The sequence below is a fragment of the Castor canadensis genome, chromosome 6, assembly GCF_047511655.1.
Source record: "Castor canadensis chromosome 6, mCasCan1.hap1v2, whole genome shotgun sequence".
NCBI lineage: Eukaryota > Metazoa > Chordata > Mammalia > Rodentia > Castoridae > Castor > Castor canadensis.
This window is the reverse complement of record NC_133391.1, coordinates 176744231-176767844: the sequence shown is the minus strand read 5'-3', so window position 1 is coordinate 176767844 and position 23614 is coordinate 176744231. Positions and strand designations below refer to the sequence as shown.

Here is a 23614-nt window from a genome sequence, read left to right as displayed (position 1 = left end):
GTCTAACTGGCTTTTATTCATGAGTCATGACTGGGGCAGCCTCCAAGCTAAGACAGAATGAACCCCACCACAAGGGCAGAGCAGGGTGGGGACAAGGAAACAGAACAACAGAAAAAATCTGATTGGTTAACTCAGGTTACTTCAATTTTTTTTTAAAGAGTTAAATGCGGCAGAGACTTCCTTACAGGTGACTCAAATGGACTGGAATGTCTTGCTTTCAAGAAAAACTGGTCTATTTGGGATCCACTTGCTCCCTAGAGCAAGCACGACAGGTTCCATTTTGGTCTGGTCTGCTGGGGCCCAGTGCAGAGCTCAGTCTGAACACCAACCTCCCACAAGGCCATTTGCTCTACAATGTTGCTTAACCACCATCCACGATGGACGCTCGGATTGCTTTCAACTTTTGCCACTGTGAACAATGCTGCTGTGAACACCTGGAAGTGCAATTGCCAGGTCGTGTGGCGTTGCTACATCTACGTTTCTGAAGAACCTCCATACTGCCTTCTCCATGGCTGTGCCATGTGACATTCCTAGCAAAGCCCGGGTCGCAATTTCCCCAGATCCTTGCCAACATTTGCTATATTGCATCTGATAGTTGCGAAGCGGTCTTTCCTCATGGTTTGCTCTGCCTTTCCTAATGATCGAGCATCTTCACATGGGTCCATCCACCATTCTGTGTGGCTTTTTGGAGGAATGTCAAGTCTTTGGATTGGTTTATTTGGATTTCTTAGTTATTAGTTGTAGAAGTGCTTTGCAGTCTGGATAATAACCCCTTATTGGATGTATGAGTTCATCCCATACTCTGGGTTGTCTTCTCACCCTTCTGATCGTATCCTTGACGTGTGTCTGTAGCTCTAGGTACTTCCTGGCTTCCTTCCCACAGATCCACAACATAGCTGACATCACACACGCATCTGGACCCTAGCCTCACACCCGTGTGTGCACAGCACAGACCTCAAGACAGCGTCCCTTAATGCTAGCAGCCCAAGGATGGTAGGAAGGATGGCCACCTGAATGGGGATGTTCCTGTGTGTTTGTTTCTTGTGTGAACCAATAACCAATAACTAGAAGACACTAGAGCTGGACATCCAGGGCCAGGCCCCTTGCCTTGTGGCAGGGTCTGTACTGAGGCCAGGAAACACAGGCCAGGGCCAACTCCACCTTGAATCCCCAACTCTGGCTCTGCATGACCCAGCTCTGATACTCTTGTACATGTTAAAGACTTTTTTTTTAAAGAAAATTTCAACATATAAAGGGAATGAATTGGTACCTCAAAACCTACACCTCACTCCAGAGACAAAAAAAAAAAAAAAAAGCCAAATTAAACATCACTTAGCCAAGAACAGAATGGAGGATGTGCATTTGAACATTTTCTTATTAAATCGAGTTAACGATCACCAAGGTGAGACTTCTTTAACACAAAGTAATGACACAAAGGTTGCTCTGCTCACAGAGAGCTGGATGCAGCCTACTGTCACCAGAGGACTGACTCCCATGAAATATTTAAGTGAAAAGAAAACAGAGTCTGCCCAGTGGGCAGGTTTTCAGACACCAGAGCCCCTGTCTCCTGCCTGGGATCAGCTCACCAGCCTCCAGCCAAAGAAGGGAAGAGATGACCAAGCTGTGTGCCTGACCAAGGAAACAGGGCAGGTTCACAGATTTTCCTTACTCATCCTGGGCAAAAACCTAGGTCCCCAGGGAAGGATGTTGTCCAACAGCCGAAAAATACACACACGGGCTGGGAGGGGCAGGCAGTTGGGGACCATGGATGGTGGCAGCAGACAGGGACAGAAATGCTGGAGGTTGGGCCTCATCTGCCACCAGGCAGGGGAGGGATCAATGGTCCTGGCCCTGCCCTGTTCAGTCTCTAGGTCCTGGAAACCTGGATCATGAACTTCATGCTCCTCACAGGCCTGACCGCGTTTGAGGCTGGAAAAACCAGTGAACAGCAAAAACCCAAAACACACTCCACAGAGACATGTGCAGACAACACAGGCACACACACACAGAGACACACACAGATGACACAGAGACACACAGACAGCATGGAGACATAGGGAGACACATGCAGATAACATGGATACACAGAGACATCACACAGACACATGGACACCCATACAGCCAATATGGAGGTATAAGGAGACAGGCACACAAGAGATAGAAACAGAACAAAGACACAAAGGCATATGCACACATCACACACAGAGACTCACAGACACATGCATCAATACACAGACACACAGATGTGGATATATGTACACAACACACACATAGACAAAAACATACTAAGATTCTTTAGCCAGCCTCACAGGGCATCTGCTTTGAGAGATGTGAAAGGCAAGGTGTTATGAAAGCCAGGTGTCCACGTGGCACTCAGAAATGGCTGCACTGGCTTTCCTCAGAGCTCTGTACCCAAGTCTTGCACCAACGCTCCAGATGTAATTACCAGAGTCCGGTAGATTTGTGGCCAGCCAGCCATAACAGTGACGGGAAACAAAGGGCCAACCTCCAATCAGGGACTCAAAACTGGTCTTTGTCTTGTGCAAGGGGTGAAACCACAGAGGGCCAGCAACCCTAATGCCCAGGTACAGAAGCCCTCTGACTTCCCCTCCCTTGGAGCATGGGGAAGACATGGGCTCCATGCTGCCTGTGACCTCGCCAAGATCCCTGTTCTCGGGAGCCTCCTGCACACGGCTCTCCTTGCCATCTGGGGACCCTCTCCTCCTGCCTTCTGTCCATCTCACTTCCTGGTAGCTGAATCTGAGACTCCTTACATTCATCCCAGCAGACACTGCACTGAAGACTCCCCAGTACCCCTCTTTCTTGGGAGGAGAGAGGCCTCCCTGGGACAAAAGCCTGATGTGGTGTTCCCACCCCAGCCTACCCTTTCCTACGAGACCTGGTGCTCTGGTCACTAGTGCTCCAGATAACCTCCCCTCATCCTGTGCACCCACTGTCCACTCCTGTGCTTATAGAAGGTGTGGCAGTGTCCAGTGAGCAGGTGGTCACACCTGGCAGCAGGTATGTGGTGACACACCTTCTTGCATTCTGGGGTGCCACCCTCAACAAAGCAACAAAGGAGTGTGGCCCAGACCTGCGTGTGCCAGGTGGGCTCACCTGGCCAAACTCCAGGGACACTGACTGAGCAAGCCCTGCACATGGGGACCCTGCCACGAAGTGCCATCTATAGCACTGTGACTAAAACGCTCATGCGAGTTAACATCAAAGGATCAGGAACTGGGCTGGAGTCCCACATGTGACAGTAGACACTTATGATGTGAGTCTGGGATGCTGGCCTAGAAGGAGGACCTGCAAGCCAGGAGACCCGATGTTTCGTGGAGAAGAAAGTTCATTTCCATTGCCTATGACACATCTGCAATCAGAGGTCAGCTCAAGACAAATGCCCCACCCAGCGCTCAGCTCCTGGCACGGTGCCCATAGCGGGCCAATAAAATCTTCATTTGCTTTTTTAAACTTAGTTTACGTTGTCTTAATGACAGCACCAAATAATAGGTCTTCTGTTCCCAGGTAGTAGACACGACACAAAATCATTTGATTGACTGTTGGCTGGAACTGTCATAAAAATTCCCTGTGTGACTGGAGCCCAGTTGTCTACTGACAGACATGGCTGGCCAGCCAGGCGGCAGTACAGCTAGAACTGTGGCGCGACACAGGGTCCCACAGCCAGAGGACCCACATGGGGAGAGGGAGAGACAGGCCTGCTCAGGTCCTCCAGCTCACCATTGGGCATCCCAGCCCTCATGGGTCTTCCAGCTCAATATCAGAGAACCCACAAGGAGAGGAAAAGGCAGATGGGGGAATTCTAGGATTGGGAGTGGCTTTATACCTGCTCTGTCTTCCACCTGCTACATCCAGGAATTCTCCACACGGACATGAGGATGGGAACATCAATAGCCACTGATTCAGGACAAGTCATGATTGGTGCCTGTCCCCTAGCATCCCTGACCTGTTGGCCTGTCCCCAAGGGCACTGGTGGGGTTCACAGACCAGCATAGAGGACACTGAGAGCGAGGGGCAGAGGAGCCTCAGTGAGGGGGACCCTGTCCCTGCCCAGGATGTTGTTGGTGGACAGTGCCCTAGGCATCTGTCTTCTAGCCAAGAGGCAAGGCTGAGAACTGGGAGGCCCCTGGTTCCTGTGGGGAAGAGCTTCGGGTAGCAGGCAGGCCCAAGCAAAGGCCAACACAGACTCAAATTCTGATAGGCCACTCTTCCACAGATTCAGGTGGCCACTGCTGAATCCCTAGAGCAGTGGGGCCACCACTTAGGACAGCAGTGAGGCTCACCACTGCTGCACCTTGAGGGACTCAACTATTTGGGACCACCCTGCTTTTTCTCACCCATGTCCTCTTGGGAGGGCCTACTGACCTCCTTTGTCAAAACAGACCCACCTCAGGGCCTGCAGACCTCATTAGTTGGTCTAAATTACACTATTTGCTTCTTGAGTTCCACAGAGAAAACCAAAAGAAATGTATCCCCTGGCAAGTAGGCAGACAGATACCTTACTGCCACACCAAGATTAGGGAGAAATCCCAGCGCACATCTGGAAGGTTCTGCTGTCCTGTCCCTGCAGCAGCTGTGGGAGGAGCTGGAGGTAGAAGCCCTCACCCCGCAGTTCTGGGGTAGAGGCCTCAACTGCTAGCACCAGGCACCATAAGGAAGGCTCCACCAGGCACACTCTGGGAGCCTCAGGAATGGAAGCAGGACCTGAGAGCCAGCTGTCACCCTGCAGGATAAGTGTCCAGTACACCCTGTCCCCTGATGCACACATCCACTCCTGATTTAGCAGTCAAAGCAGGGGCAGAGACAGACCCCAGCACACACCACATCAGCACCAGTTAAGGGCAAACCTGGGGAACTGGTATGTGCAATAGACACACAGGCATATACCAAACTCAGCACACACTGACGCACACACAGAGCCACAAAGAACCATGGAATGCCAAGTTCAGGTTGGGAGGCCACTGCCCAGACTTCATGGCAAAAAAGAGCTCCCCCAGAAAAGCCACAGAGCCCCCAGATGAAAAATCAATGACCTCTGCTCCCTCGGCCTTTGGGATCACAGTTCACCCTCACATAGGCCTCTAGGAAATGTGCACAGCTTTGACAGGCACACCTGACGTGCACATGTGTTGCACATGTGGGCAGGGCAACTGGACACTGAAGGTGCAGGCTGTTCAGACCAACACCAGTCCAGCTATGGAGGACAGATGGACCCTCAGAGGGTCCAAGGTCCCTTTGGGAACCCTGCCCAGTGCTTCCTGTTCTCAGGGTGGGTGGAGCTTAGGGCCAAACCCTGGGCCAGGCCTGGCTGCTTCTTTGCCCACAACCCAAAGCAGGACCCTCACAAACAGGGAAAGTGCACAGAGGAGCTTTCTTGGCCACCTGTGTGGGCAGCAAGCAGTCAGGAGCCACACTGTCCTGTGTCTCCCTAGTGCAGGGATGAGTCACATGTCGCTGTGAGGGTCACTGACCTTCTCACCTGACTCCTCTCAGAGAGCCACATAGTCAGATGTTGAGGGGACTGAGTGACTTTGGGATAGGACAGCAAGCAAAGAGCTTGAAGGCACACATTCTGGACTCCCACCCAAAGCCTCTGGTGCACCAGAGGACCCCTGGGGCCCCAGGAACATGGAGATCAGAGGGTGCCTGCTGTAGCTGTCACCCATCAATCACCAAAAAAATTGTCTCCACTGACTCCTGCACCCACTCTGCAGGGCAGCACCACCTGCAAGGCCCACAAGACACCCAGGCAGGGAGCAAGGACTGGCTGGGCTCATCTGGGGACAAGGGACAGCAGGCAACCCCAGTGCCAGCGCTGTGACACCTGGCAACATGCCAGCCGGCAATGACCACCTCCTGACGCTTGGCAAACCTGCAGGGACCTGAGGCCACCTGTGTCCACAGAGGGAGGGCTGCTGCGTTAGAGTCCTGGGACCCTCAAGGGGACGCCGCCCGCCGCGGCACCACCTACCGTAGCGGCTGGGCTCGCGGCAGTAGCGCAGGATGGGCAGCGCGTCCACCCTCGGTGACTCTGGCGCGACTTCGGGGCCAGGGCCGGCATCGGGGTCGGGGCCCTTGGCCCTGGGCTCCGTGTCCTCCGCCCCACCCGCCGCTGGGGTCACCACGAAGCGCTGGGACATGCTGGCGTTCCAGCCCCGCGATGGCTACGGGATGCAGAGCGGACCGGTGCGGCCGCTGTGTCCGCGCGGGGCGGGGCGGGGCGCGGGCGGGGCGCGGGCATGGGAGGGGCGGGGGCAGGGCATAGGGAGGGCGGGCCGCTGGGGGTGCGCAGGAGAGGGGCAGGGCGGGAGTTGGGGGAGGTAGTTAGCCCAGGCGCAGAAAGGGACCCTAGCTGACCCCGGGAAGAGCATCCCGCCTGGCAGACGCTGTGCTGACCTTGGCCGGGTCCCTGCCCGCGGGGAGACAGAAGCCTTGGTCTCCTTGTCCTTTGAGTCCCTTTGGGCCTCCCCGCGTGACTTGGAGGCGCCCCTCACTGCTTCCAGAATGAATGAAGGAGGTCCCAGGACCTGGCTGGGGAGGGACAGACCTCAGGTGGGCTGCCCTGAGGCTGGAGGAGAGCTCTTGCTCTGGGCTTGGGAGGGATGGTGGCCTGGGGACCAGGGATGATACCCACAAAGAGCCAGGACCAGGGATTCTGGGAGTGAGCCTGAGTGGAGGCTTGCTACCCACTGGGTCTCAGGGAAGGGACAGGCGGTCTGGTGCCTCCCCTTCACTTTCCCCACCTCAGGACTCTTGGCTCCCTGCAGCTGGGCCATTGATACGGATGGGTTTCCCCTGACTTCTGTCTAGGCGACAGGCTCCTGGGAGAGCTGAGGAGGCTGCAGGAACCCATGGACGTGGGAGATGGGACTCCAGCCTGCTCTGTGTGTTCAGTCTGATGCTTCCATTTATTCTGTAGCACTTCACCGTAGTTAGCGTGTGGTTGTGCCACAGGTGACACCTGTCTTCGAAGCTAAGTTCTGGGAGAGGCAGAAATGAGAGCTCTGATAAGAGGCACACAACAGGGGTTGAAACTTTAAAACGGTGTAAGAGAGGACGTGGAGGTGGCATCCAGGCAAAATAGCCAACTGTGGGAGCTTCTGTTCACACACTCCCCGTGCTCCGTGATGACTGCGTCAGGTCCAGACACCACACCTGTACTCCAGTAGGAGGGAGAGAAGGGCAATTAGCTGCTCCATCCCAGAGCACAACTTAGAAGTTGCACACAGCACCTTTGCTTAATCCATCACGTAGGACACCACCACAAGTGTGATCGAACCCTGGAAATGTGCGCTGAGATTATGTTTGGAGCAGTATGGAGAAGGTGTGGCCAGAGGTTAGAGCTTAAGAACACAATCAGCACAGGAGGAAAGACCTGGCGGTTTCGTTCTGAATAACTCCTTTCTTAGGAACTCAGTCTCACTCCCGCCTGCCTCCATCCTCCTGGCAGTCAGCACAGGGGAAAACCAGGGCCTGAGTTTTCACAGCTGCGGCACACCTGTCCCCATCTTCTTGGGCTGGCTCAGGAGGCTGTCTAGCAAGAGGGGGTTCTCCAATCTTCAGTATTTTGTAGGCCATTCTTGGCGCTTTTCCTCCTGAAGGTGAACTTTTAAAATCATTTTTTACAAGTTACCTCCTAAGCCCGTCTATGTTATGGTCGAAAAGGTGTTAAATACCTTTGCTGAGAACTGACAACTTTACACTGTGAAATCTTTCACTCAGGCCTTTTTCCACAGTTTGTTCACATTCATTCTGTGACTAGGTCGTGGGTTTTTATAGGCTCCTTGTGTGTCTTTGTAACCTGTTACCTGATGGAGTTCCAAATTCTGTTATTCAAATGTCTTTCCAGTTCAACCCTTGGCATTTTGCAAGAAATTTTTTAGTTTATAAATAATGATAGTTTTTTAAAAAGTATTTTTATTGTTGTGCTGGGTAGGAGTACACTGTGGCATTTACAAAAGTTCTTACAATGTATCAAATATATCACATTTGAATTCACCCCCTCCACTGCTCTCTTCCTTGATCCCCCTTCCATTCCTGGAGTAGTTTCAACAGGTGTCATTTGTGCATTTTCATACATGTGACACCTCACACCCTTTTCTCTGCCTAATGATAGCTTGTTTAACCTCTTCGGTTTTCTTTTTATCCCTTTGTTCTTATTTTGGAATTTTCTAGATATTCCAGGGCAATATTCAATACTGTTTGCTCATGGAGCTCTTTCTCTGCTGTAGACCTACTTGAGGTGTCTGTCCCTGAGTGGCACTGGCTAGGACTTGAGGTGCTGGCACTCTGCTCCACCTGGGGGCAGCCATGGGTGCTGCCCTTCAGACCTGGATGCCTCTCTGCATGGGCAGATGAGGAGGGTGGTACCCACAACCCAGTTCTCCTTATGCCAAGCCTCTATGCTGTTCAGGGCCCATTGGGTGAGAACCCTTCAGGAGGTCAGATGCATTTCAGGCTTCCATTTCAAAATACCCAAACCTGTCCCATCCAGCTACATCCTTTGCTTACCCTTCCCCTCAGCTCTCGCCTGCTCTAGGAATTTAGAAGACTATGTGGTCATACAGAGATCACTAGCCAAGTTGACCTCAGTCCAGGCGAATGGGCTCCTTGCAGTTTCTTGCCCTCTGGGGAAGGTGTTGCACCCACCACCTGGGGTCCCTGCAAATGCTTCCTGGGCCTCAGACCCCTCTTCAGCTAGGGATGGATGGGACCCAACACATGGAAAGGCCAGCTGGCTCCTGACCATCACTATGTATCTGCTCAAGAGAAAAGCTGTAAGATATCCTCTCTAAATAATAGCCACAGGAAACATGGTCCACATAGGACTCTGATTCTGGCAGTAAATTGGGTGAGGACTGAATCTGGGGATGCCAGGTGACAAGGAGAGAGGAGGAGACTTAAGATGCTAGAGACATACAGTGGACACCTAGAGACACCTGGAGAAGGGACAGTACAGAGCACGCAGAGACCTGGGGACTGAGGAGTGGCCATCCTGTTTTCCTCTTCTGCTTTTATGGTCATCATTTCTTCCTTTTGTTCTTTCTCCCTTCCTGGCTGAATTCTAAGATTTTTCTCCAGATGTCTCTATAAATAAAACAAATACTAATGATTACACATTTTCCTCTGAATGTAGCCTTGGTCTCAATGTCATACTTCTCTACAGTCTATAATTATAATCCTAATCTCTGTGACTAACAAACTATAGCTTCCACTTTTTTTTGACCGATTGTTAATTGAAGTCTGACTTATGCAGTAAGATGCCCCACTTCTCCTGAAGACCTGTGGGTGCCCTCCCCTCCATGCTCTGCCTGTACCATCAGATCTGTTTCTCTTCCTACAGCTTGTCTTTTCCAGAATGTCACCTAAATGGCATCCTCCTGTCACATGTAGCCTTTTGAGCCTTGGCCTGGAAAATGCTAAGGCCCATGTCTAAACACCCTCCTAAGCCACCAGGGTCTCAGGAAAGCACTGGGCCACCACCCAGTGTTCAGGACAGGACCCCACCAAGGTAGAGCTGGTGGCTCCTTGGGTGAAGTCCTGTGTGCCTCAGAGTCACTTATATACAGCACGCAGTGAGCAGAGGGCACGCGTGTGTGAGTGTGAGAGTGTGACACACACAAGAACAAGCAGGTGGGAGCCAGAACACTCCTGCTCATCGACCACGTGGGCAGGAGACCTTTCCGTCCAAGGCCGAGGAGCCCTTGCTGTTGCAGTCTGTGATGCTGGAGGATCCCCAGGGACAGTCAGAGAAATAGAGAGACAGAGACAGAATGAGACACAGAGAAACAGAGAGCGGGAGACGATGAGAGGGGAGGAGCCAGGCAGGGGCACGTGGGCCCCTCCTCTCCACTGGTTTCACGATGTCCCCTCCCTGCTGCATATTGTCAAGCCCTATTTGAGTTTTGGACTTCCTGGGGCCCTCATGGACTGATCTTCCTGAGGAGACCAAGGGTATGGTGGGAGAAGAGGCAAGAGGGGCCACCAGGTGGGCCAGGGACATTGCCGGTGGGGTGAGACACCAGGTCCCCAGAACCCTAACCAGTCTGTGCAGTTTCCATGTGGTAGTCTCTGTGCTTGAGCCCTGGATCCTAGTGGGGTGAGCACCTTCAAACATAGGAAGCTCTGTTGGCATGTGGGGGTGGGATTTTGAAGCTCAGATAGCCACTGTCCATCTGCATGTCACCTGTTGCCACACCAGAGCAAGGTTTTGTGTGGTTTCTGTTCAGATTTAGGAGGAGAGGTGGGCTGCAAATGAGCAAGTACTGACTGGGGAAGTGACCTGCTCCAGACAAGGGGACTCCAGTCAGGTCGTGGGTAGTGTAAAGCCAATCCCACAGTTAGCCAAGGGCAGAGAGGCCAAGCACCTGACCAAAGACCCTCTTTGCTTCCCACCTTACCAGGCAAACTGGCCTGGGAGATTCTGCTGATGGAGCCCAGGCCCCATGCCAATCTTTCCATGCGGGTGAGCCCAAGAAGGTGCCTGCTCATCCCTTGGGAGAAGCAGGTAGACACTGTCCTATGTGGTTAAGCTGCCCTGCTGGTCACATGCTTAGGGCCAGAGTCAGCTGTGTTCAGGCTTAGGGCCAGACACCAGCAAGATGTAGCCATCCAGGAACACTGAGCACATGGTGATGGTTCTGCTGTGCTCCACCGCTGTGAGGAGGCCCGTGAAGTCTGGTCCCAACTTCTGCCACTGCTGGGGGCGGGAGCTGGGGCACGCTGAAATCTATGCTTTCGGCTTCTTATCAGGGCTTTGAGCCTGTGTGGAACACACGGCCTAATTTAACATTCTATGGCACCCATGACAGCCCCCATACCGAACACTCTCCTGTTCACCCTCATTGGTAGTGAACAAAATCCCAGCCACCAAAGGTTGCTCTGTAAACACAGGCTCCTTTTCACTTCCCTCATTCTCAACAATCCCTGGTGTGCTCACACAGTGGGAGGTTGGTCTTTCCCGCCTTCCCTGGAGGCTCAGATCCCAGGATCAGACAGATCCGGTCCAGGTTTTAGGACACCTGCTAGGTTGCCAATCCCAAGTTCCTAGGAAAGCAAACATCACCTCTGTGAGATGTGCAAGGTCCTCTCCTAGGCAGAGGAGAAAAGAGAGAAGTCTTGCCCCTCCTCCCACTCTGTCACTAACCCCAGGACTCTCTTTCTGTGTTGTTGGTAGTAAAGATGGGAGGGTAGACATCTACCCAGACCCTGGAGGTGCTAAGAGGGGGACCCTGCTCCCTTCAGGCCAGTTCCAAAAGGAATGAAATCAGATAGGAACATTAACCTTCTGCAAACTGTGGACTGAGTTGATACTATGTGACCTCCTGTAAGCCTGTTAGCAAAAGGATGGGAATGGGGTTTATCGGGCCTGTTGGACTGGTAAGTTTGGTAATACTAAAACTGCTCTAAAAAATAAAGCCTATTAAATAAAGCATCAAATTAATGTAATGTAGTACATCCCTAGACACTGGAATGCATCAGTCACTGCCATCCTGCTTCTCAGTGTGTCTCTTGATAACCATGACACTTTGCCCTTGGGGGAAGCAGTGGCTACTACCAAGGCCTGTGCCAAGGAAGGCCTGCCCACCAGGCCTGCCACACACCAGAGTCAACCATGTCTGTCACCTGTGTCCCCTACTCAGGAGGGCCTGGCTCTGCTCACTGCACACCCAGACAGGGAGGTGTACCCGAGGGCTTGCCTTCTGCCTGGGGCCTTGGACTCTTGCTCTGTGGCCTCTGAGAGTTCTCAGGGCCTTCCCAGCCCTGACAGCATGGCCCAGTCCTGGCTGCTAATGCTGATAAGGGGCCATTCGTCTGGGAGGCTCCTGCAACAGTGCCCACCTCCTCGGGGGCACCAGATGTCCCCTTGTTCTGGGCAGAACTTGGGAAGAAGCTGCTTCCAGGGTGCTGTACTCACACTGAACGTGCTTGTTGGGACCAGCAGGGTCAAGGCCAATGCCATTTGGGGTCATCACTGTCCCCCGGTCAGAGGACTGGCTTTCCCCTGCTCTGCCGTGGGCTCACTGTGGGTGTTTGCATTGTTCTGGCTCCTAGCCTCCCTAGGGTGCGAGCTCCTCTCTGTCCAGTTACATGGCTGGGTTTCAAGCCACCCCAGCTCTACCCAGCATTGTGTGCCAGGCACCCAGCTCACAAGTGCACTGCTGGGAATGGGGCTGCTCGTGCAAGCAGGGAATCTGGTCCCTCTAGGTGGCCTTGTCTGGGCCCCTCCTTCTAGGTTACAAACATTTGGTCTGGGAAGACACAGGTCTCCTTTGTGACTCCAGCTGCCAGCACACGCCCATACATCCCCTTGCCATCCCCTGTCCTCTGCACAGGCACTCTGAAATTTCTACATTTGGCTCTGTACAAGACGTGCCACTTCACCTGGCTGAAAAGAAAGCATCCATTCAGCCAACGCTCCTGTGCGATTTGATCACACCTTACCTGTGACATTTCTTGGGGCTGAACTGGCACAGGGTGGAGTGTATGGTTGTACCAGCGATGTTCTCAGAAAACAATCCCAGTGGCCAGATAGGGCATCTGCTGGCTCCTCCTGCCTCCCCTCTCTTCAGCCAGGGCTGGGACTCTCCCTAGAGCCAGGCCAGGAAGGAGGTCTGCAGCAAAACTGTGGAGGGAATCAGGGCATTCATTCTGGTTTCCTCTGCCCATAGTCACTTTCTGGACAAGCTGGCCAGCCCAGCCTTCTGCTTCTGGACATCAGAAGACCAACAGAGGGGACTATGACAGGGTATAAGGGATGAGGCTTGGGCTAGGTGGACTGTGTGTGCAGTGCCCACTGTTGGAAGGGGCCAAGCATGTGTTTGGCTCTGGACAGTGGCCAGGGAGTAAATTACAATGGGACAGGACATGGAGGGAAGCTTAGGAGCGCTCTGGGAGGACGACCCTCCCGTGCCACCTCTGGAAGATGCTTTCCTACTAGAGTATCCTCCTGGGTAGACACAGGGGTTTCTGAGACTTTCTGAGAAGCAGGGACATTGCAGATAAGCCCTGGCTCTGCTCAAGCAGTCAGCTGGGGAATCCCAGGGTCAGGTGCTCAGAAACCCACACGACAGACCTGTCCTTCCCAGGTCAGCTGGTTAGCCTCTTGCTATGGCCTCCTTGAGTGAGGCTTGCCCTACTTTGAATGTGTAAACATGGAAACTTGGGCCACCCAGCTCACCTTGCTTGGTACAGTGACCAGATCCCTTGCACTCGTTGGGCCCCTTGCTTCTCTGCCAGGTTGAGTTTCTTGGCTGTCCTAGGCAAGGGACCTGGGGTGACCCTGGCCCCAACCAGCCCCCAAGGTTCCTCCAAGGCATGAGGTACACGAGTCAGAGCCCCGAGGCTCTCAGGCTTCAAGGGGCTGCAGACCCCAGTTGACCCTGCCCCTTGCTGTGTGGCCCAGGCACTACATGTATGCAGGAAGGGGGCTGAGGTTCATTTGAGAGACTGGTGTGGTGTGGAGATGGCTGGCAGGGCAGGAGGGGGGTTCTCTAGGATGAGAAGAGTTCCCAAACTGCATGCCACCAAAACACCTCAGACTCAGGACACAATGGGGTACATTAATAACGTGGGCTGGTGGAAAAGAGCAAGCCAGACAGAGCTGGAGGGACAGTCCTGGGAGGAGGGGGACATCAAGTGCCCCAGCTGGCCAGGCCAGCAGGGTCTAAATGGTATCCCTGCCTTACATTTCATGTCAGTGTGGTTGTGCAGCCACATGGGCATCCCTGACTGACAACCTACAGTAGACATACAGACACACATGGTCATACACACAGACACAGAGACATACAGGGACACACGGGGACCTAGACACACACAGAGATGCATACACAGACACGGTATCATAGACACACAGACACACAGACATTCATACAGAGACATAGATAAACACAAGAGATACTCCTCCCTCTACACACAGACACACACAGGGTCCTAGACACGCAGACACACAGACAGGACAGAGACACACTCTCCCATCCACACACAGATACGCACACACATCTGCTCCACCTTGAGATCCATCACCTCATCCATGAGCTCTGAGATTGAGAAGTTGTCACTCCTCATGTGTGGAGGTTAAGCCCCTCACTATGGAAGACATGGTTCATGTCCCTCATGTACCCAGGCCTGGCCAAGGTGACTGTGATGCTCAGGCTCCCTAGAGCCTGTGGATGAGGACTGCATGTCTGAAAGGCGCTGTTCTTGCTTAGCAGGCTGTGCTAAGCAAGCTGTGTCTCTTCCTTTCTGCAGGGGCCATTTGTGTCTTTGAAGGAGAAGGGCAATGGGATTGGGATCTTCCTTAACCAGAAAACTTAGGATCTCAGAGACAGGGTCGTATAGGCTGGGTTGGGGGCACCAGGCTTTGCAAGAAGGTAGACACTAACTTCTGCCTCTACATTTTGAGATTTGGAGCGCTGAGTGAGGAGGGGGCCAACACCCTAGAGACCCAGGGATAGCCACTGGCAAGGACTAGGAGAAGCCAGTACTCATCCTTCATGTCCCTTGTCATCAGCGAAAGGTTGGAGAGTGGTGCTGCAGAGCACAGGCACAGGGCTGGTGGCCCAAGACCCGCAAAGCAAGACACTGGACAGCCATTTTTGCCAGGGAAGTAGTCCCTCATCCTAGGATGGCTGGTGCCTTCCTTTTCATGGTGGAGAACAGGCTCTGTCCACTGTTTCTGGCAATACTTGACAAGGTCTCGGTGCAGCAGAGAAGGATTGTGGGAGATGTTCCAGCCCTCGGGGCACAAAGGCCAGAGTAGAAAGAATAGCCCCTCCCAGGAAGTTTCCAGGGGTTGGTGGTCAAAGATCCTTGGCTGGAAAAATGCGTGCTTAGGCCACACCCAAGAGGGAGCCCTGCCTACTGGACAGCAAAGGACAGTCCAAGAGGTTACACTGCCTCTCCAGAATCAGGTTCCTGTGCCCATGTAAGTGGGGTTCATGGAGAGACTGATTCATTGGACACAGACCACTAGTGGACAGCAGGGTTTGTCCAGCTGCATGGCCTGCAGAATGAATCCTCTTATTCATTCACTTATCCACCCATCTGCTATTCATCCATCTATCTACCTCCATGCATGTATCCACTCATTATCTAACCCTCCATCCTTCCACTAATCCATCCATCACCCATTTGTCTTCCCATTCATTATTCACTCATCCACCCATCCATTATCCATCCATTATCTATTCCTCCCTCCCTCCCTCCACCCATCCATCATCAATTTATCATCCATTCCTCCATCCATCCGTCCATCCATCTACCTATCCATCATCCATCCATTATCCATTCCTCCCTCCATCTATCCACCCATCCATCATCCATTTATCATCCATTCCTCCATCCATCTGTCCATCCATCTACCTATCCATCATCCATTTATTATCCATTCCTCCATCCATCCGTCCATCCATCTACTTATCCATCATCCATCCATTATCTATTCCTCCCTCCCTCCCTCCACCCATCCATCATCAATTTATCATCCATTCCTCCATCCATCCGTCCATCCATCTACCTATCCATCATCCATCCATTATCCATTCCTCCCTCCATCTATCCACCCATCCATCATCCATTTATCATCCATTCCTCCATCCATCCGTCCATCCATCTACCTATCCATCATCCATCCATTATCCATTCCTCCCTCCATCTATCCACCCATCCATCATCCATTTATCATCCATTCCTCCATCCATCCGTCCATCCATCTACCTATCCATCATCCATTCATTATCCATTCACCCACTCATTATCCATCCATCCCTCCATCCATCCGTCCATCCATCATCCATTGATTATCCATTCCTCCCTCCCTCCATCTATCCACCCATCCATCCACTCCTCCATCCATCCACCACCCATCCGTCATCCATTCATTATTCATTCACCCATTCATTATCCATCCATCAGTCCATCCATGGTACAGGGATACACAGAGAATACAAATGAGTGTCACAAAAGGGATTCCCCCCATAGGTGCCTCAGGAGTGACAGACTGGCAGAGAAAAGTGAGGACGAGAGGCCTCAGTCCTACTTGCTCCCAGCCTCCCAGCCATGCCTGGGGCCTGAGCCAAGTTGTTATTTTTAACTTGTATATCTGTCCAAGTTGTTGACAAAAGTAACTGAAATAACCTCTTTGACTCAGGAGTTTCCTTTTTCCTCAAATAAGGCTGCCCTCAACCTATCACCACATCTAAACCCTGTGTGGCTCTTAGGGATCCTTGGGGCTTCTGCCCACACACACTTACAGTACCATCCTCTCCCCGCTCAGATCTCCCTCACCTCAAGTTGGCCCTTCCCAGCCTTGGCCATAGGTGGGTCTCCGGAGCTGATTCATCCTTTAGGGTTGGCTCAGATTCCAGCTTCCCTCCCCTGGGCTGGGTTCCTATTTCTCCCTAAAGCCTGATGTTACTGCCTGGGATCTCTTGTCCAGTGCATTTTGCCTCTGCCCACCAGTTGGGATGTGCCAAGACTCCTTCCCATCCACAGTCCCACTCAGAGCCTAGCAGGTGTTGGTGCTCAGCAAACATGTCCAGCAGAGGCCTGACTCACCTGGGTATCCAGGTGTAGAGGGCAGATGTGGACCAGGCACAGCCACAACAAGAACAGAACTTTCAGATGGAAAACGTCTCAGGGAGGAGGTGGGAGGCCAGGCTTGTCCAAGCTACAGTGGAAATGCTGACCCCCTCCCACACAGAAATTGGGGCAGGTGGGCAGGACTCAGGTCAACAACTGCATACACTTGTGGGACTGCCCAAGGCAAGATGCAGTCAGGGGACCAACTGGAAGTCTCCTCCTGTCCTTCCTGCAGCCCCTTCCCCTAGGTCACCTTTGCACTTGAACTCCATAGAAGAGGTCATAAACTTTCCTCTTCTCCATCCTGCTCTGCCACCTGCCATGGTGTACTGGCCCCTGCCTCCCTCCACATTGAGCACTGGTTCCTACACAGCCACGACACATCGGTTGGCCATTTCTCCCCTGAAGGACACTGGGCTCTTTCCAGTCGGAGCCTGGTGGGGAAAAAGTTGCTCTGACTCTTCGTGTGCAGCGTCTGCTGACCTGTGTGTTCACCTGTCTCTGGCACCCACCAGGAGAGCAATGGCCAGTCATGAAGCAGATACATGTCTAATTTCTTCAAAAAGTGCTGTGCTAGTCAGTTTCCATCACTGTGACAAAACACCTGTGACAATCATCTTAAAAGGGGAACAATTATTTTTGGCTCATGGTTTCTGTCTGCGGCTACTTGGCTGCATTGTTTTGGGACCTGTGGGGAGGCAGAGCATCATGGTGGGGAGAAGTTAATGGAGCGGTATTGCTCACCTCATGACAGCTGGAAAGCGCACACATGCACACACACACACATACACACACATATACAGAGACAGAGAGAGAGCTCACTTTTATAACAAAGCCAAACTCACTAAGCTGTGAATCCCCCAATGGGTCAGTCTATCGATGAGGTCAAAGACCTCATGATCCAGTCACCTCCAAAGTCCCACCTCCGAGCACTGCTGCACTGGGGACCAGACCTTCAGACATGAGCTTTTGGGGAAAATTTAAGATCCACACCGTAACAAGTACCCATCACTTTTCAAGTGGCTGTACCATTCTGTACCCCTGGAGTGCCCTTCCCACTCTCAAAGGCAAATCATCTTCCATGCTGACATTTGTCCTCTTTCCTGGTTTTGACGCTGTGTTGGCATAAGTGGACAGCAGCCGCTCTTCCTGGCATCATCTCCACCAGACACTGGACAAGCATTTTTCACAGGTTATGTCATTCCTGTAGAATCCTAGAGACACAGATTTTACCATGATTTACAGGCAGTTGACTGAGGGTCAGGGCAGGCGGTAACACGCTGGACGTCTGAGGTTGGACCATCAGGGGCCTTTGTCTCCAACACATGCCCAGCAGTGCTGGCTTCCCCTCATGGCCTGAGAGGCAGCCTGAAAGTGAGGAGAGACAGCAGGTAAACACCTGTTCTCCCCCACAGCTATTCTGAGATGGAACGGTCACTGTCCCCTCTCTGCAGACCTCCATGTGACCCAACTGCCACCTGTGCCACCTTGCGAGCTATGACCTGCTGAGCACCCACACCTTGGCTTTCCTCTGCCCCTTTCCTGTCTCTCCTCCAGTTTCCCAGATGCTATGGTTTGGATGTGGTTTCGTGCATCTCCTGAATCCTGGTCTCCAATGCTGTGGTTTAAAGAGGTGATGGACCCGTAAGAGTGGGCCCTGAGGGAGGGTGAACACGTCACCAGGGCACAACTCTCAGAAGGAGTTATGCTGGTCTGGAGGCGCCAGTTAATTCTGACATGGTGGGTGGTTGTACAAGAGCAAACCTGGCCCCAGAGTCCATCTGGCTTCCTACATCACCTATCATCCCTTCTGCACACACTTCAGCCATGATGCTATCTATCACAAGACCCAATGGATGGAGCCACCCAATCTTGGACTTTTAGCCTTCAAACCTGTTAAATATATCTCTTCTTTGCAAGTTACCTGGCCTTCGGTGTTTTGTTGACTGATACACTTGCTCTTGCTGCCCTGGGATGGCCCCCCAGTAAGTGACGTTTGTGGCTTCTGGATGTGGGCTCCACTCAGGAGAGTCCTGGGACCCTGTGTTAACAGTCGAGGGTTTGTGAGCAGGCTGCTAACCCACCAGCAGCTTGAACTCAGGCTTAGGGATATGTTCACACCACAGCAACGGTGAATGCTGCCAGCGGGGTGGGGATGTGCATGTGTGTATGAATGTGTGTGTGTGCATATGTGTGTGCACATACATGTGTGAAGGCTGTTCAGCAGCACCCCAGGGGAGCTAGTTCTAGGGACCCCAAGACTTAAGATACAGATCAGGCTCAAGCTGAGGTTTTGAGGTCCTCTCAAAGCAGCCTGGATTTTAATGTCTGAGGACACGCTGGGCGGAGTCATGGCAGACAGTGAGAACTGCAGAGCTGGGCAGCCTGGTTCTGACTCTGAGCTGCTGCCATGGCAACAAATGGCCCATCACCACAGCACCCAGGTGGTGGTTATAAAATTTAAATGAGATTTAAAACCAGCAATCCTTCAAGAGTCCCCTCAACAGAGCATAAGACACCCTAGGATGGATTAGGACCACTGAGGTCTGCCAGTGCCCGGGTAGACCAGCAGGACGGAAGTGAGCCTTCCACGACTCCCTCCTCAGGGGACCCTGTTGTAAGTGCCTTTTTCCCAGACGCCATTCATGGGGAGACAATACTTCGTGTCACGGATTCACATTTGCTGACTTTTAAACTTGAGAGAAATGGTGCCATGTCTCTCCTAAGAGATTTAAAATGGTATCATAGAACCCGGATTACATTTCACGCTCAAAATAGTGGCTTTATCTCACACTCCTCCCTGATATTTAAAATAGATTTACTTTCAGAGCAATTTTAGTTTCACAGCAAAACAGCAGCCAGACATGACATGGTGTTTGTGGCTTGGTAACTCATTTTTTAAAGGCTTTTGTGAGTCAGCTTTCTGTTGCTGTGACAAAATACCTGAGATAATCAACTTGTACGAAGGAAAAGTTTATTTTGGTTCATGGTTTCAGAGGTTTCAGTCCATGTTCACTTGGCCCTGTTGCTTTGGATCTGTGGTGGCACAGTATATCATGGAGGTCTGCTCACTTCACAGTGGCCAGGAAGCAGAGAGGGGGAGAGAGAGAGAGAGAGAGAGAGGAGAGAGAGAGAGAGAGAAGGGGCCAGGGTCCAAATACCTTCAAGGGAACAACTGTGGTAACCTCTCCCACTAAGCCCCACCTTCTACAGGTTCCACTGCCTCCCCATGGCACCACAGGCTGGGGACCAACTTTTTGGCATATGAGCCCTGGGGGACACTGAGGAAAGCCTAACAGGGTTGAATAATGTCCCACAGTTTATTTATCCATTTACCTGCCAAGGGCATCCTGGTCACTTCCAAATTTGAGCAATTGTGAGTGAAGTGCTAGGAACGTCTGTGTGCATGTTTTACGTGGACACAAGTTTTCCCTCATTTGGGAGCATAGTGGCTGGATCATACAGTCGGGAATGTTCACTTTTGTAAGAAGGTGCCACGCTGTCTTCTAGAGTAGCGCACACTGCACTGCACCAGCGATGAGAGTCCTCATTGCTCCACATGCCGGCTGGAACTTGGTGGGACCAGTGCTTTGGGTTTTGGCCATTCAAATATGTACAGTAACATCTCATTGCTGTTTTAATTTGCTTTTTCTTAATGACATGATATGAAGTGTCTTTTCATATGCACACTCGCATATCTCTCAGGTCTGTATATTTTTTGTGAGGTGCCAGTTGTGGTCTTTAACTTATTAAATTAGATTATTTGTTTTCTTTTTTTTTTTTTTTTGTCAGCACTAGGGTTTGAACTCAGAGCTTTACGCTTGCTAGGCAGGTGCTCTTATGGCTTGAGCCACCCTGCCAGTCCTTTTTTGTGATGGGTTATTTCAAGATAGGGTCTCATGAACTATTTGCCTTGTGATCCTCCTGATCTCTGCCTCCTGAGTAGCTAGGATTACAAGCGTGAGCCACCAGTGTCCTGTACATTTGTATCCTTATCAACGAGTTTTAAGAGTTCTTAGTATGTTTTGGATAAGAGTCCTTTATCAGATGTGTCTTCCTCATTTTCTTCTAGTCTTTGGCTTGTCTTCTCATTCTTTTGACAATATTTTTCACAGACAGAATATTTTAATTTTAGTGAGGTCTAGTTTACTATTTCTTTCTGTCATTGATTGTACAAAGTCCTTGCCAAACTTAAGGTCAACTGGATTTTGTCCCCATGTTTCTTGTAGGAGTTTTTGTGGTTTTGCAATTTATGTTTAGGTCTATGATCCATTTTGAGTTAATTTGTGAGAAGGGTGTAGGTCTGTGTCTAGATTCATCTTTTGCATCTATTGTTCTAGCATCATTTGGAGAAAAGATTCTTCCCCTATTTTTTCCATTATTCCTTTTTTCCTTACTTTTTAAACAGTGTCTCATGTGTTTCCAAGTCTCCTCCAATTCATCTGGGAACAGAAGGTATAGAAGCCATCCATCCAACCATCTATCCATCTACTCATCCATCCTCTCTCTATTCATCCATTCATCTTCTCATTCACCCATCTATTCGTCCATGTGTCTGTCCACCCATCTATATACCAACCCATTCATCTACTCATCCATCCGCCCATTCATCCATTCACTGATTCATCCATCTACTCATCTATCCTTCAACCATTCATCAATCCAGTCATCCATTTATCCTGTGCCCCTTGCTATCCCTCACGCATGGTATCAGCCATAGATGAGGACCCTTCATGGTACTGCATGGGCATTCCTGTGAATTCTGGAGACCCAGGTGAGTAACTCTTTGGAAACCACTTACGAAAACATCCTTCAGAACCTTTGTTGAGGTAGAGTCCTCATGGGTGGAGTCAGCCTAGAAATCCAGCACGAAACTAGAAAGATGTCCCTGTGCGATGACCTGAAAACAGAAGGCTTGTCCAAAACTTTCAAGCTTCTGTAGTCTCAGTGTCAGGTGAAGAATGGCAGCTCTCACTCAAGTAAAGAGCCAAAGGACAAAATCAAGTGTAGTCCTTTTCCCAGTCATTGACCTAAGGCAAAGTGTCTCCTTGGACAACCAGTAAGTTGAGGATGCAGTACACATAGCAGCCAGGATGCAGGATGCTGTTCCCAGTGGGTTTTCTGCAGGGGAGGTTCTGATTGCCTTAGCTGATAAGCATGACCCTGTTTCCTAATGATTACGAGAAAGAAGTGAAGCGTGAAAGAGAGAAGAGCAGAGGCAGGGAAAGACAGAAGAAAAGGAAAAGACATGAAGCTAGTGGGTTTTCAGGGCAACCCAACCCAGATTTTGATGGATGAGAATTATGAGTGAAAGAAGTATGGGGGGAGCTACCATTGCCTCACCCTCTTCTCTTGAACAGAAAGACAAGGAGTTACCCCAAGATTGTCCTTACAAAGGGGTCTCAAGACCTCCATCACAGTCCTCCAAAGCTGCTATTCCTTCCCGAGTGTCAAGGAACAGGATCAACCCAGATCACCAACCAGACCCAGTCACCCCTTCCTTGCTGACCTAGGTGGCACACTTGCATGTAAGACCATGTGAAATATGGCTCCTGGGAAGGGAAGGGGCTGGAAGCACGAGTATCAGTGGAGAAGACCAGCGAGCAGAAGGCAAGCTCACTGTGGGTGAGACCACAGAGAAGGGAGGGTCCCTATAGGCGTCTAAGGAGACAGAGTCAATCCATTAACTGAAATACTAAAGTGGTCTCTACTGAGAATGTGATTGGTGCAGGAGCGGTAGATGACGATCTGGAAGTTGCAACCAAGGGTAAGTGTGAAAAATATACAAAGTTGGGCAAGGTATGACGTTTGAAATCCCCAGTGGCCCTGCTGATGAAACAGTGCGAATGTTTTTAGAACGAGGGGTGGATCAGCAGTTAAGGCTATTGTTGATCTGAATGGGAGGTATTTTGGTTGAAGGGTTGTAAATGTATGTTTCTACAGTTTGGATAAAGTTAAGAAGCTGGAGTTGTGGGACAAGTTTTTGTTTTTGTTTGGGTTTCATGGACTCCTTTTTTTTATTTTTATTTTTTTGGGTGGTACTGGGGTTTGACCTCAGTGCTTTATGCTTGCTAAGCAGGTGCTTCACCATGTGTTCCACGTGTCCCTGCTGATACCAGGACTCTTGGAAGGAGTCCTTTTTTTATTAGTCTTTCTATTGTTAAAGGAAGCAGAAGGATGAGAGTTTGGGATCAGCTTAGACTATATATGGAGGCTCCATCTCAAAAAAAAACAAAACAGGGTAGGGGGTGGGGGGGTGTATGAGTGGCCTTATAGCATCCAGTCTGGAACTCAACATGGAGCTGAGCTCTGATTACTCAACAGAGCAGCTGAGCCTCCTGGTCAACTACCATTGGGTTTTACCTCGTTAGTGGAGCAGAGGGTCATAAAGTCACTACCCCATACAGACCCTGTCTGGGGGTCCTGCATAGCTCCCCAGACATAGACCTGTGGTCAGGGTGGAGCTCTTTGCTCCGAGGATTGGGGTCACTCTCCCAGGTCTGTGCTGCTTGTTTGACTAGAGTGCTCTGGTCCTTGTGAGACTCACTCTTCTAACAGGAGCCAGGCACCCACTGTTGCTGGCACAGAGATCACCAGGTTGTAGCCCCAAGAGGAAACTCGGTCATCCTGGGCCTCCCTGAATCCTTGGAAGGACTGAAGGGCTGGAGTGTCCACAACAGCCTGAGTTTGCGAAGCCAAGGGTGCTCCCAGCCAATGCTGTTGCACGGGAGGGCTCTCCCTCCAGGTGAGAGCTGGGTCTACATGCTAGAGAAAGGCGGGTCGAAGGTCCAGTACCCCGTCTTAGGAAGACATGTTTCAGCCTCAACACACAGGAACCTGCCATGACGCTGTGTGAGTAGAACAGTTGCGCCCTCTTTCCCTCAGTGGGGAGAGCTCCCTCCTGATGATCCCACCTCCATCACTCCCCAAGTGGTTCCAGGACACATTAATGTGCCATCTGCTCAGGCCAGGCCTGGACTGGCCACCATGCTGAAGCATCCCCTGAAGC

General features: G+C 51.4%; 1 protein-coding gene and 1 pseudogene across 3 annotated transcripts in view; one reads left to right on the top strand and one right to left on the bottom strand.

Moving 5' to 3' along the window:
• The window catches only part of Slc12a7 (solute carrier family 12 member 7), an 89843-nt gene extending 83634 nt beyond the window's left edge, over positions 1 to 6209 (bottom strand). For 2 of the 3 annotated variants that reach the window (XM_074077772.1, XM_074077777.1), the window contains exon 1: positions 5993 to 6209. In XM_074077772.1, coding sequence (XP_073933873.1) covers positions 5993 to 6161 — 169 coding nt within the window. In that variant the 5' untranslated portion in view covers positions 6162 to 6209. The remainder of the gene's footprint in view (positions 1 to 5992) is intronic. The other variant, XM_074077773.1, reaches the window with a different exon arrangement.
• A 15278-nt stretch (positions 6210 to 21487) lies between these two features.
• LOC109698258 (splicing factor 45 pseudogene) lies at positions 21488 to 23209 on the top strand (annotated as a pseudogene).
• The last annotated feature ends 405 nt before the right edge of the window (positions 23210 to 23614 follow it).